General features: G+C 38.1%; 2 protein-coding genes across 4 annotated transcripts in view; one reads left to right on the forward strand and one right to left on the reverse strand.

Annotated features, from left to right (window-relative positions):
• si:dkey-13a21.4 (uncharacterized protein LOC494576 homolog) overlaps positions 1-15,560 on the reverse strand; it is a 991,873-nt gene that overhangs the window by 934,908 nt on the left and 41,405 nt on the right. The window lies entirely within an intron of this gene.
• Positions 1-15,560, forward strand: part of hcfc1b (host cell factor C1b) — a 155,785-nt gene that overhangs the window by 133,994 nt on the left and 6,231 nt on the right. For all 3 annotated transcript variants that reach the window (XM_028813306.2, XM_028813307.2, XM_051933482.1), the window contains 4 exons: positions 118-236; positions 4,725-4,868; positions 5,094-5,279; positions 11,853-12,150. In XM_028813306.2, the coding sequence (XP_028669139.1) occupies positions 118-236; positions 4,725-4,868; positions 5,094-5,279; positions 11,853-12,150 (747 nt within the window). The remainder of the gene's footprint in view (positions 1-117; positions 237-4,724; positions 4,869-5,093; positions 5,280-11,852; positions 12,151-15,560) is intronic.

Genomic DNA, 15,560 nt, shown 5'->3' on the forward strand with positions numbered 1-15,560 from the left:
ACCAAAAAATGGTTTAAATTTTGGGTGAATTTTTAGAAACCTGCATCATTTTCTTTGTTTATCTTCTGATTGCATTTTCTTTTCCCTTTTGTCTCACTTGACTTTAAAACCTAACAGGTTTGGCTCCTTCCAGCACGTTTGCACCTCCACAACCCATTGTAGTGGCCAGTCCAGCAAAAATGCAGGCTGCAGCTGCCTTGGCTGAGGTAGCTAATGGGATTGAATCTGCAGGTTTGGTGAGTCATTCTTACTCTTCATTATGTATTGGTTTTAGAAGTATGCAAATAAAATAAATGATGAATTCTAGATAGAAATGATTTATTGATTGCAAAGGGTCTTCTGGCCATTAGCGATTCAAAGCTAATACTATTTGAACCCAGAGGTTCCCGTGTGTAGCATGATGTGCTACAAATAATAACCCAGAGGCACAAGTTCACTTTTTTGTAAAATATACTATATATATTTACCTGATTACTGAAAAACTTTATCAATTCCTTAAATCCTGGAATCTTTTGTTACCATTTAGTATTCAACCCATGGTGGGGTGAGAATTCGTCAAAGAGAACACGCAGTGTTGTTCTGCTGTTTCAAAACTTGTTTGCATTAACTGGGTCACAATAAATGTTACTAAAGGAGTCAATTAAGAAACTAACTGCAGTAGTTGGTTCAGACTTTCTGAAGGTATAGATTCTGAGCCCTCTTTCTTAATCTCTACCATTGATTGAGCGGTAGGCTGACTTAAGTTGCGGTTACTGTGGTTTTATTTGCAAAAGGCTCACTTTGATGTAACATTCCCTGCAAAAAGTACACAACATTCATAAGGAAATGTTCTTTTCATTTCAATTGAGTGAAAATCTGATGTTTTTGGTTTTTTTTTTTTTAAAAAAAAACAACAGTTGAGAAACACTGTGTAAGATTAGAATTTCCACTCCTTGCTCCTCACCGACTAGATGAGGGAAGTGCTTAGCAGTTTGAGATGTAAATCCATGACAGGTAACATTTTTGCTGGCACTGATCATGCGGCCTACTTTGATAAACTGCTTATAGTACACCTTGCCTGGTTTCACTGCCAACAGAACACATTGACTAATTTTTTGCAGTATGTGCTAATAAACTTGGAATTTTTTCATGTTTCCTTCTGAAAGTTAATAGTTTTCAAAACTTATTCAGAACACCAGGCTAATTTTCTCTGTTCTTAATCTTTTACCAAAAGACTTGAACAACATCTTTTGAAATACAAATTCATAATGTTGGCAGAATTGCCTGAGCACACACTCAGATTGAGGTAAAAATTTACCTTGTATGACAAGATTCTGACAGTACTAGCAGAAAAAATGAAATGCCATCTAGTAATGCTCAGCGTCTAAGAATGACATCTATTGAAATCAACATTTATAGATAGTAAAAATGGTCTTTTTAATTTAAATGCCTGTGCCTCTTTATGAAACTCTGCTACTAATTCTGATACAATTTTAATCAGCTCTGAGTTTAGTTGACCATATTCTTCCTTTAGACTTTTATATTCCTTAACTGAATGCTCCAATTTTGACAAATACTAATACAATCTGAATAATAAGCATTTCGTCTTGGTAGGAGTTTTAGTCTAAGCATATTGCATTTTTATCAGATGGCTTAGTCTTGCATTGTGGTCCGGTGTGGTCTGTTGTCCAGCATGGCCTCTGGATTGACTGGCAGAGACATGGCATAGCCTCTGTATTGATGGAATAGTACAGACACTACATTGCCACTGTATGAATGGAATAGCATTCATTCTACTATTTACTGCGGTAGCATGCAATCTTAGATGCAGCCTGTGAACAACACCATTGACGTATCACAGAGAGTTTTCATTTCTATGGCATGAAAATATAATTAATATTCCCCATGATGGCACCACCCCTCTCACAACCAGTGAAACAATCAGCATGCAAAAACATGTATAAGAAAGGGAAAAGAGGAAGGAATGATAGATGAGTTTGTGAGGGGAATGGACTATTGGGCTTGACATGTTAAAATGAAAAGAACAGGTTACAGAACCAAAATGATAGCTGTTTTTTTATTATATAGCCATTTTTGTTTGTCTATGTATAGCTCTGCTGCTATAATAAAAATAATTGTCTCCTTGGGTCTCGGTATGGAACTGATATTCATGTTTGGGTGCTCAAATTAAAAAATTTTAGAACACCCACAGTATAAGGATACAAAAGTAAAAAACACCACTGTTTTTTTAAAAAAGACACCACTGACTTCTTAAAAAAACTGTCTGCTTTAGGCCCCTTACCTGAGGGAACCTTACTGGTCACAATGGATGTTGAGGCACTTTACACAAACATCCCCCATGATGATGGCATATTGGCATGTAAAATGAAATGTACCTCAAACAACATGATCTACCCACAAAGTCAGTAATAGAAATGATAAAATTCACTCTGACACATAATCTATTCTCTGTTGGACAAGATTGCTACTTGCAACAAATGGGGACTGCAATGGACTGTCGGTTTGCACATCACTATGCAAACCTACTGTATTTATGGCAAAATTGGAGGAAGATTTCATGTCAATGTGCATCGTAAAACCAATGTTGTATCTCCGTTACATAGATGACATCTTCATAATCTGGACTGCCAGTGAGAAGGACCTCCTCCATTTTCATAATGAATATAATTGTTTTCACCCCAACATAAAGCTGAAGCTGAATGTTTTCATCCCAACATAAAGCTGAAGCTGAATTACTCAAAAACAGAAGTCAGCTTCCTTGACACCACCGTTCAACTGAAAGACAACACCCTTGTAACTTCTGTTTTTCACAAACTGACAGACGGACCTACCTGAAAAGTGATAGCTTCCACTCCAAGCATATAAGGCGCTCCATTATTTTCAGCCAAGCAATACGGTACAATTGTATTTGCTCAGACCCGACAGACCGGGATCAACAACTGCAGGAGCTCAGACAAGATTTCATCAGACAAGGTTACACCCCCAAAACAACAGACACTCAAATAAGAAGAGCTACTGCTATACCCAGAGACAACCTTCTGGAATATAAAAACAGACAACAAGAACCGCATCCCCCTTGTTGTCACCTACAACCCACATCTTGAAACACTTCGAAAAATTATAAAAGAACTTCAGCCAATACTAAACAATGACCAAACACTGAAAAATGTATTAACTGAACCTCCCCTCCTGGCATACAGACAACCACCAAACCTTCAACAACCAATTGTCCAAAGCTCCCTAAGTGAACCAACAGAAAATGGCACATCTCCATGCCTACAGAAAAGATGCAAAACATGTGCCCACATCTAAGATACAGACCATATAGTTATACCACACTGCCGACTTGAACATCACATAAAGTGATCATTTTCCTGCAGATCATCTAATGTAGTGTACCTAATTTTCTGCATGAAATCTCCTGACACTGCACTGTATGTGGGAGAAACTGGACAAACACTCCGCCAGAGAATGAATTTACACAGGTTCCACATTAAACATGGCAACACAGATGTTCCTGTAGCGTCCGACTTCAACAGCCATGGACACTGTGAGAGGGACTTTAAAGTCACAGTGCTTATGGGCAACTTCAAAACACAGCAAGAGAGAAAAGAATGGGAAGTTAAACTCATGCTAAAGTTTAATACATTACAACATGGATTGAATAGAGACAAGAGTTTTATGGCCAGATATGAGGATTGTTTACATCTCTCAGAATGACAAAAAACCTGTCTACAGATCCACATTGTTTTGAAAAAAACTCATTACAAACTTCAAAAGACTTTGTTGGACAGTTATCTTATCCAGAGATCTTGACAATACATTGTTATTTTCTCTATTGTTAAATTAACCCTAGCCTGAATGAATCCATTAATTTTTTATATTTAAAATTTCTCATTTAAAGAATTACCAATGTTGTTTCTTGTCCTAGAGTGTGTATATAAACATAGGGAACTCCAGTCTGTTTTACATCTTGCCTGAAGAAGGGGCCTGAGTTGCCTCGAAAGCTTGCATATTGTAATCTTTTTAGTTAGCCAATAAAAGGTGTCATTTTGCTTGGCTTTTCTCTAAAGTAAAAAAAATAAATAAATAATAATAAATTTTCATTAACAATTTATCAAATTAAACAGCCAGATTTCTTTGCAGCTGTTCATGATTTAAACATTTAATATGTAATTTTATTACCAATTTTAGCAACTTGCCTTTTTTCCTAAAGTTTAGAAATGTTGTATTTGCTACTCTTTCTTGAAAATGTATACCGCTTTACACAGATAACAGTATAATGCTCATATGTGGAAGTCTCATAAATTTAAATGCCTTATTTCAAAATCAAGAATAATTATAAAAAATACAGTATGTTTATATTTAGAATATGTGGCTCTGCTTGGGCACATTTAACAAATGCCACCAGTGTTAGTAATATTGAATGTGTATTCAGTAATATTTTCTTCTGAACTGGTTATGCCATAATTTACAATGTTAAAGAGCATTTTTTTCCCTCAAGTCACCTTCTTCAATATTTATTTGACATTGACATTTTTGGTAATAATTTTCTCAAACTTTGCACTGCTTTACCCACAGTCCTTCCTGATATAGTCAGAAAAGTTTAACACTAGTCTTCCAATTACTGCATCCACAGACACATTTGGACAAAACATGTTCAGGACATTGATGAATGTATGTTGTACTGCTCATTTAACCTCTTTTAACATGACTCTGTCTAGAAGTCGGATACAATGACTACCCCAGCCCCAACAAAAGTTCCAGTTAAGAAGGAGAACCAGTGGTTTGATGTTGGTGTTATCAAGGGAACGAATATGGTAGTGACACACTATTATTTACCTGCCGATGACACGCCTGTTGGAGATGTGAGTGCTGATTCTTGTTTTCTTTGTTTTTCTTTTGTTTGATTTTACATGTTTGCACTTGCTTTTCCACTCCTAACTCCAAGATAACAAGTTGGTATATTTTTCACTGTCTTGTAAGGCTGATAATACCTGGCATTAGTTTTAACTCTTAAAAATGATGAATCAAACTTTTTTTTTCTTTACTTTTTTATCTTTAATCTTTGAAAATTACAACTTCTCTTTTAGGAGGACACTTCTACTATTCCAGACTATAACCAACTAAAGAAAGTAGAACTTCAGCCTGGCACTGCCTACAAGTTTCGGGTAGCTGGAATCAATGCTTGTGGCAGAGGTCCCTTTAGTGAGATTTCAGCATTTAAAACGTGCTTGCCAGGTTTTCCAGGAGCACCTTGTGCCATCAAAATCAGCAAGGTTAGCCATCATGAAATATCCCTTGATGTTTTACATTATTGCTCATTATCATCAAGCATTGCAGTCATATGTTCTCATTCCCTCTTGTTTTGTAGTATTAGAGTGAAGCATGTTTTGATATTTTGGGTTTTGAAATGTTTACATAGTAATAAGCTGTGCTCTTGATACTTAAATGTGATGCATGTGATATTATCCTCTCTTATTCACATGTTCTGCACCAGAGGATGTTATCCTCTCAACATTTAGTCCATACACTACTTAATTTTAATGTGGAAGCAAATAAACTTAAGAATGTGTAGCCTAAATTAATTTGTAGAGAGACTTGAGTTTTGTTTTTTTTTTTCTTTCTCATTACGATCCTACACGTCAGTGCTATAGTTTGATTCATCCTAGGCTCTCCGTAGCATATCACCATCAACGACTGACGTATCAACCATGCCATGTTTCTTCATTTCCTCAAATATTAAAATACCAATGAAAATTTAAGGGCAGCTCTGCAGCTTATTGCATACTACATGTTCATATGATGCTCAGTTACCCAATAAACATTTTTTGAAAGTGTGTTTCACTCTCCTTCACTCATCTTCAAAGTGTATCATGGGAGTCACAATTCTAATAACCGTTAACAATCTAGCTAGAGTCAGGTTGTGGTGTTTTATGGAGCAATTTTAATTTTTTTAGTATTTTGTTTACAAGGACAACATTTTGCCTTTTCATTTTGCGTGACGTTTTATGTGTATTTTATGTCATGGATGTTGTAGTGGAGCATGTTTTGTGTTCTTGACAGCATGAAACACTTCTGGTATCATGTATTTAATCATTTAACAATCTTTTTTTTTATTTCCACTTTGAAACAAACCCAGAGATAAATAAGAAAAAAACGTTTTTGAGAATCTTTTTGTTTAAATGTTTTCATAAAAACAACTCTGTATGATCAACCATTTCTTTATATATTTTTTCATTATCGATATTACCTTTGTCCTTTCTATTAAGATACACTAGATTTTAAACATCTTTTATCTTTTGTTCCTCTCCCCACCATCCTGCTTAGAATGCTAGTTAACGCTCAGTCATCAAACCTGCCACCACCAAACTGTAACCTATTTTTCTGTTAGTTATCTTAATGGACAGATTTATCTATTGACAGCTACTAGTCAATCTAGACAGTGAAACAGATCTACTAGCATGGGTTAAAGTGGATGAAGCTTACTGCGGATCAGCATCCTTGCAAGAAAGTACTTTCACATTTCTGTAACATTTGTTCTTTCACTGAGAACTCCGTTAGCAATACTGCAACATTCTAGAGAGTGTGAACATACTTGTATTCTTAGCATAGAATTAGTGATTGAATGACTGTCTGGTTGTGTAGCACCATACACTTCTGTCTGTCTTTAATTTCCTCCTTTTTATACAGTGCATCCGGAAAGTATTCACAGCGCATCACTTTTTCCACATTTTGTTATGTTACAGCCTTATTCTAAAATGGATTAAATTCATTTTTTCCCTCAGAATTCTACACACAACACCCCGTAATGAAAACGTGAAAAAAAGTTTACTTCAGGTTTTTGCAAATTTATTAAAAATAAAAAAAATGAGAAATCACATGTACATAAGTATTCACAGCCTTTGCTCAATACTTTGTCGATGCACCTTTGGCAGCAATTACAGCCTCAAGTCTTTTTGAATATGATGCCACAAGCTTGGCACACCTATCCTTGGCCAGTTTCGCCCATTCCTCTTTGCAGCACCTCTCAAGCTCCATCAGGTTGGATGGGAAGCATCGGTGCACAGCCATTTTAAGATCTCTCCAGAGATGTTCAATCGGATTCAAGTCTGGGCTCTGGCTGGGCCACTCAAGGACATTCACAGAGTTGTCCTGAAGCCACTCCTTTGATATCTTGGCTGTGTGCTTAGGGTCGTTGTCCTGCTGAAAGATGAACCGCGCCCCAGTCTGAGGTCAAGAGCGATCTGGAGCAGGTTTTCATCCAGGATGTCTCTGTACATTGCTGCAGTCATCTTTCCCTTTATCCTGACTAGTCTCCCAGTCGCTGCCGCTGAAAAACATCCCCACAGCATGATGCTGCCACCACCATGCTTCACTGTAGGGATGGTATTGGCCTGGTGATGAGCGGTGCCTGGTTTCCTCCAAACATGACGCCTGGCATTCACACCAAAGAGTTCAATCTTTGTCTCATCACACCAGAGAATTTTCTTTCTCATGGTCTGAGAGTCCTTCAGGTGCCTTTTGGCAAACTCCAGGCGGGCTGCCATGTGCCTTTTACTAAGGAGTGGCTTCCGTCTGGCCACTCTACCATACAGGCATGATTGGTGGATTGCTGCAGAGATGGTTGTCCTTCTGGAAGGTTCTCCTCTCTCCACAGAGGACCTCTGGAGCTCTGACAGAGTGACCGTTGGGTTCTTGGTCACCTCCCTGATTAAGGCCCTTCTCCCCCGATCGCTCAGTTTAGATGGCCGGCCAGCTCTAGGAAGAGTCCTGGTAGTTTCGAACTTCTTCCACTTACGGATGATGGAGGCCACTGTGCTCATTGGGACCTTCAAAGCAGCAGAAATTTTTCTGTAACCTTCCCCAGATTTGTGCCTCAAGACAATCCTGTCTCGGAGGTCTACAGACAATTCCTTTGACTTCATGCTTGGTTTGTGCTCTGAAATGAACTGTCAACTGTGGAACCTTACATAGACAGGTGTGTGCCTTTCCAAATCATGTCCAGTCAACTGAATTTACCACAGGTGGACTCCAATTAAGCTGCAGAAACATCTTAAGGATGATCAGGGGAAACAGGATGCACCTGAGCTCAATTTTGAGCTTCATGGCAAAGGCTGTGAATACTTATGTACATGTGCTTTCTCAGTTTTTTTATTTTTAATAAATTTGCAAAAACCTCAAGTAAACTTTTCCATGTTGTCATTATGGGGTGTTGTGTGTAGAATTCTGAGGTAAAAATGAATTTAATCCATTTTGGAATAAGGCTGTAACATAACAAAATATGGAAAAAGTGATGCGCTGTGAATACAGGTGCTGGTCATAAAATTTGAATATCATGACAAAGTTGACTTATTTCAGTAATTCCATTCAAAAAGTGAAACTTGTATATTAGATTCATTCATTACACACAGACTGATGTATTTCAAATGTTTATTTCTTTTAATGTTGATGATTATAACTGATATTTAATGAAAGTCCTAAATTCAGTATCTCGGAAAATTAGAATATCAGTTAAGACCATTGCAAAAAAAAGGATTTTTAGAAATGTTGGCCAACTGAAAGGTATGAACATGAAAAGTATGAGCATGTACAGCGCTCAATATTTAGTTGGGGCTCCTTTGGCCTGGATTACTGCAGCAATGCGGCGTGGCATGGAGTCGATCAGTCTGTGGCACTGCTCAGGTGTTATGAGAGCCCATGTTGCTCTGATAGTGGCCTTCAGCTCTTCTGAATTGTTGGGTCTGGCGTATTGCATCATCCTCTTCACAATACCCCATAGATTTTCTATGGGGTTAAGGTCAGGCGAGTTTGCTGGCCAATCAAGAACAGGGATACCATGGTCCTTAAACCAGGTACTGGTAGCTTTGGCACTGTGTGCAGGTGCCAGGTCCTGTTGGAAAATGAAATCTGCATCTCCATAAAGTTCGTCAGAAGCAGGAAGCATGAAGTGCTCTAAAACTTCCTGGTAGACGGCTGCATTGACCTTGGACCTCAGAAAATACAATGGACCAACACCAGCAGATGACATTGCACCCCAAACCATCACTGACTGTGGAAACTTTACAATGGACCTCACGCAACATGGATTCTGTGCCTCTCCTCTCTTCCTCCAGACTCTGGGGACTTGATTTCCAAAGGAAATGCAAAATTTACTTTCATCAGAGAACATAACTTTGGACCACTCAGCAGCAGTCAAGTCCTTTTTGTCTTTAGCCCAGGTGAGACGCTTCTGACGCTGTTTCTTGTTCAAGAGTGGCTTGACACAAGGAATGCGACAGCTGAAACCCATGTTTTGCATACGTCTGTGCGTGGTGGTTCTTGAAGCACTGACTCCAGCTGCAGTCCACTCTTTGTGAATCTGCCCCACATTTTTGAATCGGTTTTGTTTCACAATCCTCTCCAGGGTGCGGTTATCCCTATTGCTTGTACACTTTTTTCTACCACATCTTGTCCTTCTCTTTGCCTCTCTATTAATGTGCTTGGACACAGAGCTCTGTGAACAGCCAGCCTCTTTAGCAATGACCTTTTGTGTCTTGCCCTCCTTCTGCAAGGTGTCAATGGTCATCTTTTGGACAACTGTCAAGTCAGCAGTCTTCCCCATGATTGTGTAGCCTACAGAACTAGACTGAGAGACCATTTAAAGGCTTTTGCAGGTGTTTTGAGTTAATTAGCTGATTAGAGTGTGGCACCAGGTGTCTTCAATATTGAACCTTTTCACAATATTCTAATTTTCCGAGATACTGAATTTGGGACTTTCATTAGTTGTCAGTTATAATCATCAACATTAAAAGAAATAAACATTTGAAATACATCAGTCTGTGTGTAATGAATGAATCTAATATACAAGTTTCACTTTTTGAATGGAATTACTGAAATAAATCAACTTTGTCATGATATTCTAATTTTATGATCAGCACCTGTACTTTCCGGATGCACTGTATATGTGGAAGGGTTCTAACTGCTTAGATCTTGAAATTTAAAATATAGTTTGGTTTTTGGATCACCAATACAATATATTTTTACATGTCTTGCTAATCATTATTGTATGTAATAAGGAAACAGTCATATTTTTAAACTGATGTGTGTGATGATGATTTGGGTCATTGTAGCTAAGGCTTCATCTCTGCACCTGCCATCTCTGAGTACTCTGCTAGTCATCTAATACTTTGTTAAAAAGACTGGATTGGCCATTTCCTATAGAGATTTTTTTTTTTTTTTTCTTTATCTCTTTAAAAGACATTTTACACTAAGCTCCTGCAAAACCGGGCCTGGAGAAGCCTTATTTTCTATATTAAAGTGTTAACTTTAGTATTTTTATAATTAAACTAAAAGAAGAAGAAGAAAATTAAACTATAGACCACAAGTGTTAACTGTTAATGTTTTATTAAATAAATACTGTAGGCTTATTGTCCAGAGACCATAAAAACACTAAAATAAATAAAATTCCCTTAAAATACATACTTTTTAAACTAATAAAATATGTACAAAAAATATTTATCAATATTCCATATGACATTAAAGAAAATAAAATGCTTCTCATAATTAAATGTTGCCATATTGTTTCATTTCTTCTTTAATTCACACATTGATTCAAGTAATTGATATTGGCAGTTAAACACTACTTAAGTGTAAATATACATGCACCTGAAGGTTTAAATACTTTTTAGCCATTAATTGAACTACAGATTTTATTCTTTTTTAAATATTAATTTCCTATATTTATACAGGTTATTTTCCCAGTGTACCAGCCAGACATTCCAAATTCTTTATGTGCAATTATAAATATGGATTACCATTTTAATCATGCAGTACCTGTTACTTACCAAAACTTATACTGCATGACACACACAAATAATAACACACTACAAACCTTTAAAAACAAGCTGCAAATCAAACAAATGTTCATAAGATGTTTGTGAAGATGATGCAAGGCTAACATGACTTGGGGCTTTGTGGCAAATTCCCATATGTTAAGCAACAAAGGAAATTCCAGAAGGAGAGACCAGCGGAATACTCTATGATGAAGCATTGTGAAATAAATGCAGTGGTTTAAAAGGGAAACAAAAAAAAAAACAAGCACAATCAAAGAGACCATGGATGAAATTGGATTGGGAACAAGCATAGAAATGTGTCAGAGAAATTTATAAATTTTAAAGACCGAATCAGAATATTATGTGCCTTTCACTAAATTATGGTTAATTGGCTGTTAGCTTATTCTAAGAGAGAGAGAGAGTGCAGCTGCTGTTGAATAAGGGAACATTTCCTCACCTGCAACATGTAATTTTTTGTTTTTTTTAGAATGTTTGTAAATGATTTTATAAAAGTTTCTGTTGAACCTAAAATGCACATGGTATGTACTGTTTTATTTCTGGTTAACAAGTGAATAGAGCCTGACCTGATAATCACTAGGATGAAAAGTAGGACTCTGCACAAAGCACCATTTCATTACAGGGAATTACCTATGCACGTCCTTACCAATTATTCCAAATACAAATATTTGAGATTGGGGAAAAAAAATTGCCCAGAGAGGCTCACTCAGGCTTTGGTAATTTTGGTATTTCTTTAATTCTCAGAACTTCTGTTGTTTAAAGATCATTGGAAAGTTGCATTAACTATTTGAGTTGTTGAGAAAAATCAACAAAATTGTTTATTTAAACTAAAGTGGTTATTTCTGATATGGCATGCCTTCATATTGTCCTATAGCATCACTAATGACCTTAGGGGGATTTATGCTATAACTTTCCTAGCATAAATTGGCTGCCTTAGTTATTGAATGCCAGTTGAGAATGTAAAAATTACTTTATCCTGTCTCTTGCAGTTTTGGTAATTCCTTCTTTGTTTTTATTTAGAGTCCAGATGGAGCACACCTGACATGGGAGCCGCCTTCAGTAACTTCAGGAAAGATCATAGAGTATTCTGTTTACTTAGCAATCCAGAGTGCACAGGCTGGGGAGCCGAAGACATCTGCCCCTGCTCAACTTGCATTTATGCGAGTGTATTGTGGACCCAGCCCTTCATGTTTGGTACAGTCATCCAGTCTTTCCAATGCTCACATAGATTATACCACCAAGCCTGCTATTATCTTCCGCATTGCTGCCCGCAATGAGAAGGGCTATGGCCCTGCTACCCAAGTCAGGTGGCTTCAAGGTATGTTTATTTTACGGGTCAACAGATTGGTTGTAAATATTCATGTACATAGATCAATTTGGAATAACATCACCTTTAATGCTAATTTAGATTTAGCCGAGAACCATATCTCTTTACCTCTCCCTCCAGCGTAAAGTACAGTTATGTTATGTAATATGACCTACAAAGCATTCATTCGTCCGTCATCCATTCATAGATGTGCTCGCTAACCTCAAGGTTAGACTTGTATGAAGCAAATCAGATTCTGGAAACATTGATTGAATTAGGTAGGAACAAACCCTAGAGTGTCGAACCATTTCAGATTGTGTTGAATAGGCAGTATATACCTAGTAATTAACTGTACTTTCTGAGCAGTGTAAAGCAGAATTGAACAGTACTCTCAACAGTAGATTTGATTTGGCTTTTGTGACACTGATCAATAGAAAAGACTTGTTAATATAAAAATGAAAACTGATCTCTGCAGAGTTGAAAGTAAAACAAAAAATGATTGATTGGATAAGGATTCACCCCTTTAATATGATACACCTACAGTGCATCTGGAAAGTATTCACAGCGCATCACTTTTTCCACATTTTGTTATGTTACAGCCTTATTCCAAAATAGATTAAATTCATTTTTTTCCTCAGAATTCTACACACAACACCCCATAATGACAACGTGAAAAAAGTTTGCTTGAGGTTTTTGCAAATTTATTAAAAATAAAAAAAAAAACCTGAGAAATCACATGTACATCAGTATTCACAGCCTTTGCTCAATACTTTGTCGATGCACCTTTGGCAGCAATTACAGCCTCAAGTCTTTTTGAATATGATGCCACAAGTTTGGCACACCTATCCTTGGCCAGTTTCGCCCATTCCTTTTTGCAGCACCTCTCAAGCTCCATCAGGTTGGATGGGAAGCGTCGGTGCACAGCCATTTTAAGATCTCTCCAGAGAGTCCTGAAGCCACTCCTTTGATATCTTGGCTGTGTGCTTAGGGTCGTTGTCCTGCTGAAAGATGAACCGTCGCCCCAGTCTGAGGTCAAGAACGCTCTGGAGCAGGTTTTCATCCAGGATGTCTCTGTACATTGCTGCAGTCCTCTTTCCCTTTATCCTGACTAGTCTCCCAGTTCCTGCCGCTGAAAAACATCCCCACAGCATGATGCTGCCACCACCATGCTTCACTGTAGGGATGGTATTGGCCTGGTGATGAGCGGTGCCTGGTTTCCTCCAAATGTGATGCCTGACATTAACACCAAAGAGTTCAATCTTTGTCTCATCAGACCAGAGAATTTTCTTTCCCATCGTCTGATAGTCCTTCAGGTGCCTTTTGGCAAACTCCAGGCGTGCTGCCATGTGTCTTTTACTAAGGAGTGGTTTCCATCTGGCCACTCTACCATACAGACCTGATTGGTGGATTGCTGCAGAGATGGTTGTCCTTCTGGAACGTTCTCCTCTCTCCACAAAGGACCTCTGGAGCTGTGACAGAGTGAGCATCGGGTTCTTGGTCACCTCCCTGACTAAGGCCCTTCTCCCCCGATCGCTCAGTTTAGATGGCCGGCCAGCTCTAGGAAGAGTCCTGGTGGTTTCGAACTTATTCCACTTACGGACGATGGAGGCCACTGTGCTCATTGGGACCTTCAAAGCAGCAGAATTTTTTCTGTAACCTTCCCCAGATTTGTGCCTCAAGACAATCCTGTCTCGGAGGTCTACAGACAATTCCTTTGACTTCATGCTTGGTTTGTGCTCTGACATGAACTGTCAACTGTGGGACCTTATATAGACAGGTGTGTGCCTTTCCAAATCATGTCCAATCAACTGAATTTACCACAGGTGGACTCCAATTAAGCTGCAGAAACATCTCAAGGATGATCAGGGGAAACAGGATGCACCTGAGCTCAGTTTTGAGCTTCATGGTAAAGGCTGTGAATACTTAGTACATGTGCTTTCTCATTTTTTTTATTTTTAATAAATTTACAAAAATCTCAAGTAAACTTTTTTCACATTGTCATTATGGGGTGTTGTGTGTAGAATTCTGAGGAAAAAAATGAATTTAATCCTTTTTGGAATAAGGCTGTAACATAACAAAATGTGGAAAAAGTGATGCGCTGTGAATACTTTCCGGATGCACTGTACATCATCACTGGAACCCCCCCCCCCCCCTTTTTATTTTTTTAAAGAGACATAATTAAATGGGTATCACCTATCTGAAGTCAAGGGGTTTAATATCCTACACGAGGAAGAAAAAAGAGAACTCCTTACAAGTTTCTGAAAAGGTACTGAAGAGCACAAAACAGGGAATTGATAAAAGAAAATATCCAAGTCACTGAATATGCTTTGGTGTACAGTTAAATGAATCATTAAAAAATGAACAGTACGACATAGCTTACTCAGTTTACAAATTGTGATTGTGTAAGAACACGACTAATGAGAAGGCCACCAAGAGACCGCTGGTAACTCTGAAGGAGTTATGAAGTGAATGAGATTGGAAGGAACTGTGCATACAGTGGGGCAAAAAAGTATTTAGTCAGCCACCAATTGTGCAAGTTCTCCCACTTAAAAAGATGAGAGAGGCCTGTAATTTTCATCATAGGTATACCTCAACTATGAGAGACAAAATGAGAAAAAAAAATCCAGAAAATCACATTGTCTGATTTTTGAAGAATTTATTTGCAAATTATGGTGGAAAAAAAGTATTTGGTCAATAACAAAAGTTCATCTCAATACTTTGTTATATACCCTTTGTTGGCAATGACAGAGGTCAAACGTTTTCTGTAAGTCTTCACAAGGTTTTCACACACTGTTGCTGGTATTTTGGCCCATTCCTCCATGCAGATCTCCTCTAGAGCAGTGATGTTTTGGAGCTGTCGCTGGGCAACACGGACTTCAACTCCCTCCAAAGATTTTCTATGGGGTTGAGATCTGGAGACTGGCTAGGCCACTCCAGGACCTTGAAATGCTTCTTACGAAGCCACTCCTTCGTTACCTGGGCGTTGTGTTTGGGATCATTGTCATGCTGAAAGACCCAGCCATGTTTCATCTTCAATGCCCTTGCTGATGGAAGGAGGTTTTCACTCAAAATCTGACGATACATGGCCCCATTCATTCTTTCCTTTACACGGATCAGTCGTCCTGCTCCCTTTGCAGAAAAACAGCCCCAAAGCATGATGTTTCCACCCCCATGCTTTACAGTAGGTATGGTGTTCTTTGGATGCAACTCAGCATTCTTTCTCCTCCAAACACGACGAGTAGAGTTTTTACGAAAAAGTTCTATTTTGGTTTCATTCCTCTTCTGGATCATCTAAATGCTCTCTAGCAAACTTCAGACGGGCCTGCACATGTACTGGCTTAACTCTTTTAGGGCTAATTTTTTTTTTGTTTCTTTTCTCCCAGGGCTGAATATTTTTCCAAAAACTAACATTTTTTAAAAAA

This window comes from Erpetoichthys calabaricus, chromosome 11 (genome assembly GCF_900747795.2).
Source record: "Erpetoichthys calabaricus chromosome 11, fErpCal1.3, whole genome shotgun sequence".
Lineage (NCBI taxonomy): Eukaryota > Metazoa > Chordata > Cladistia > Polypteriformes > Polypteridae > Erpetoichthys > Erpetoichthys calabaricus.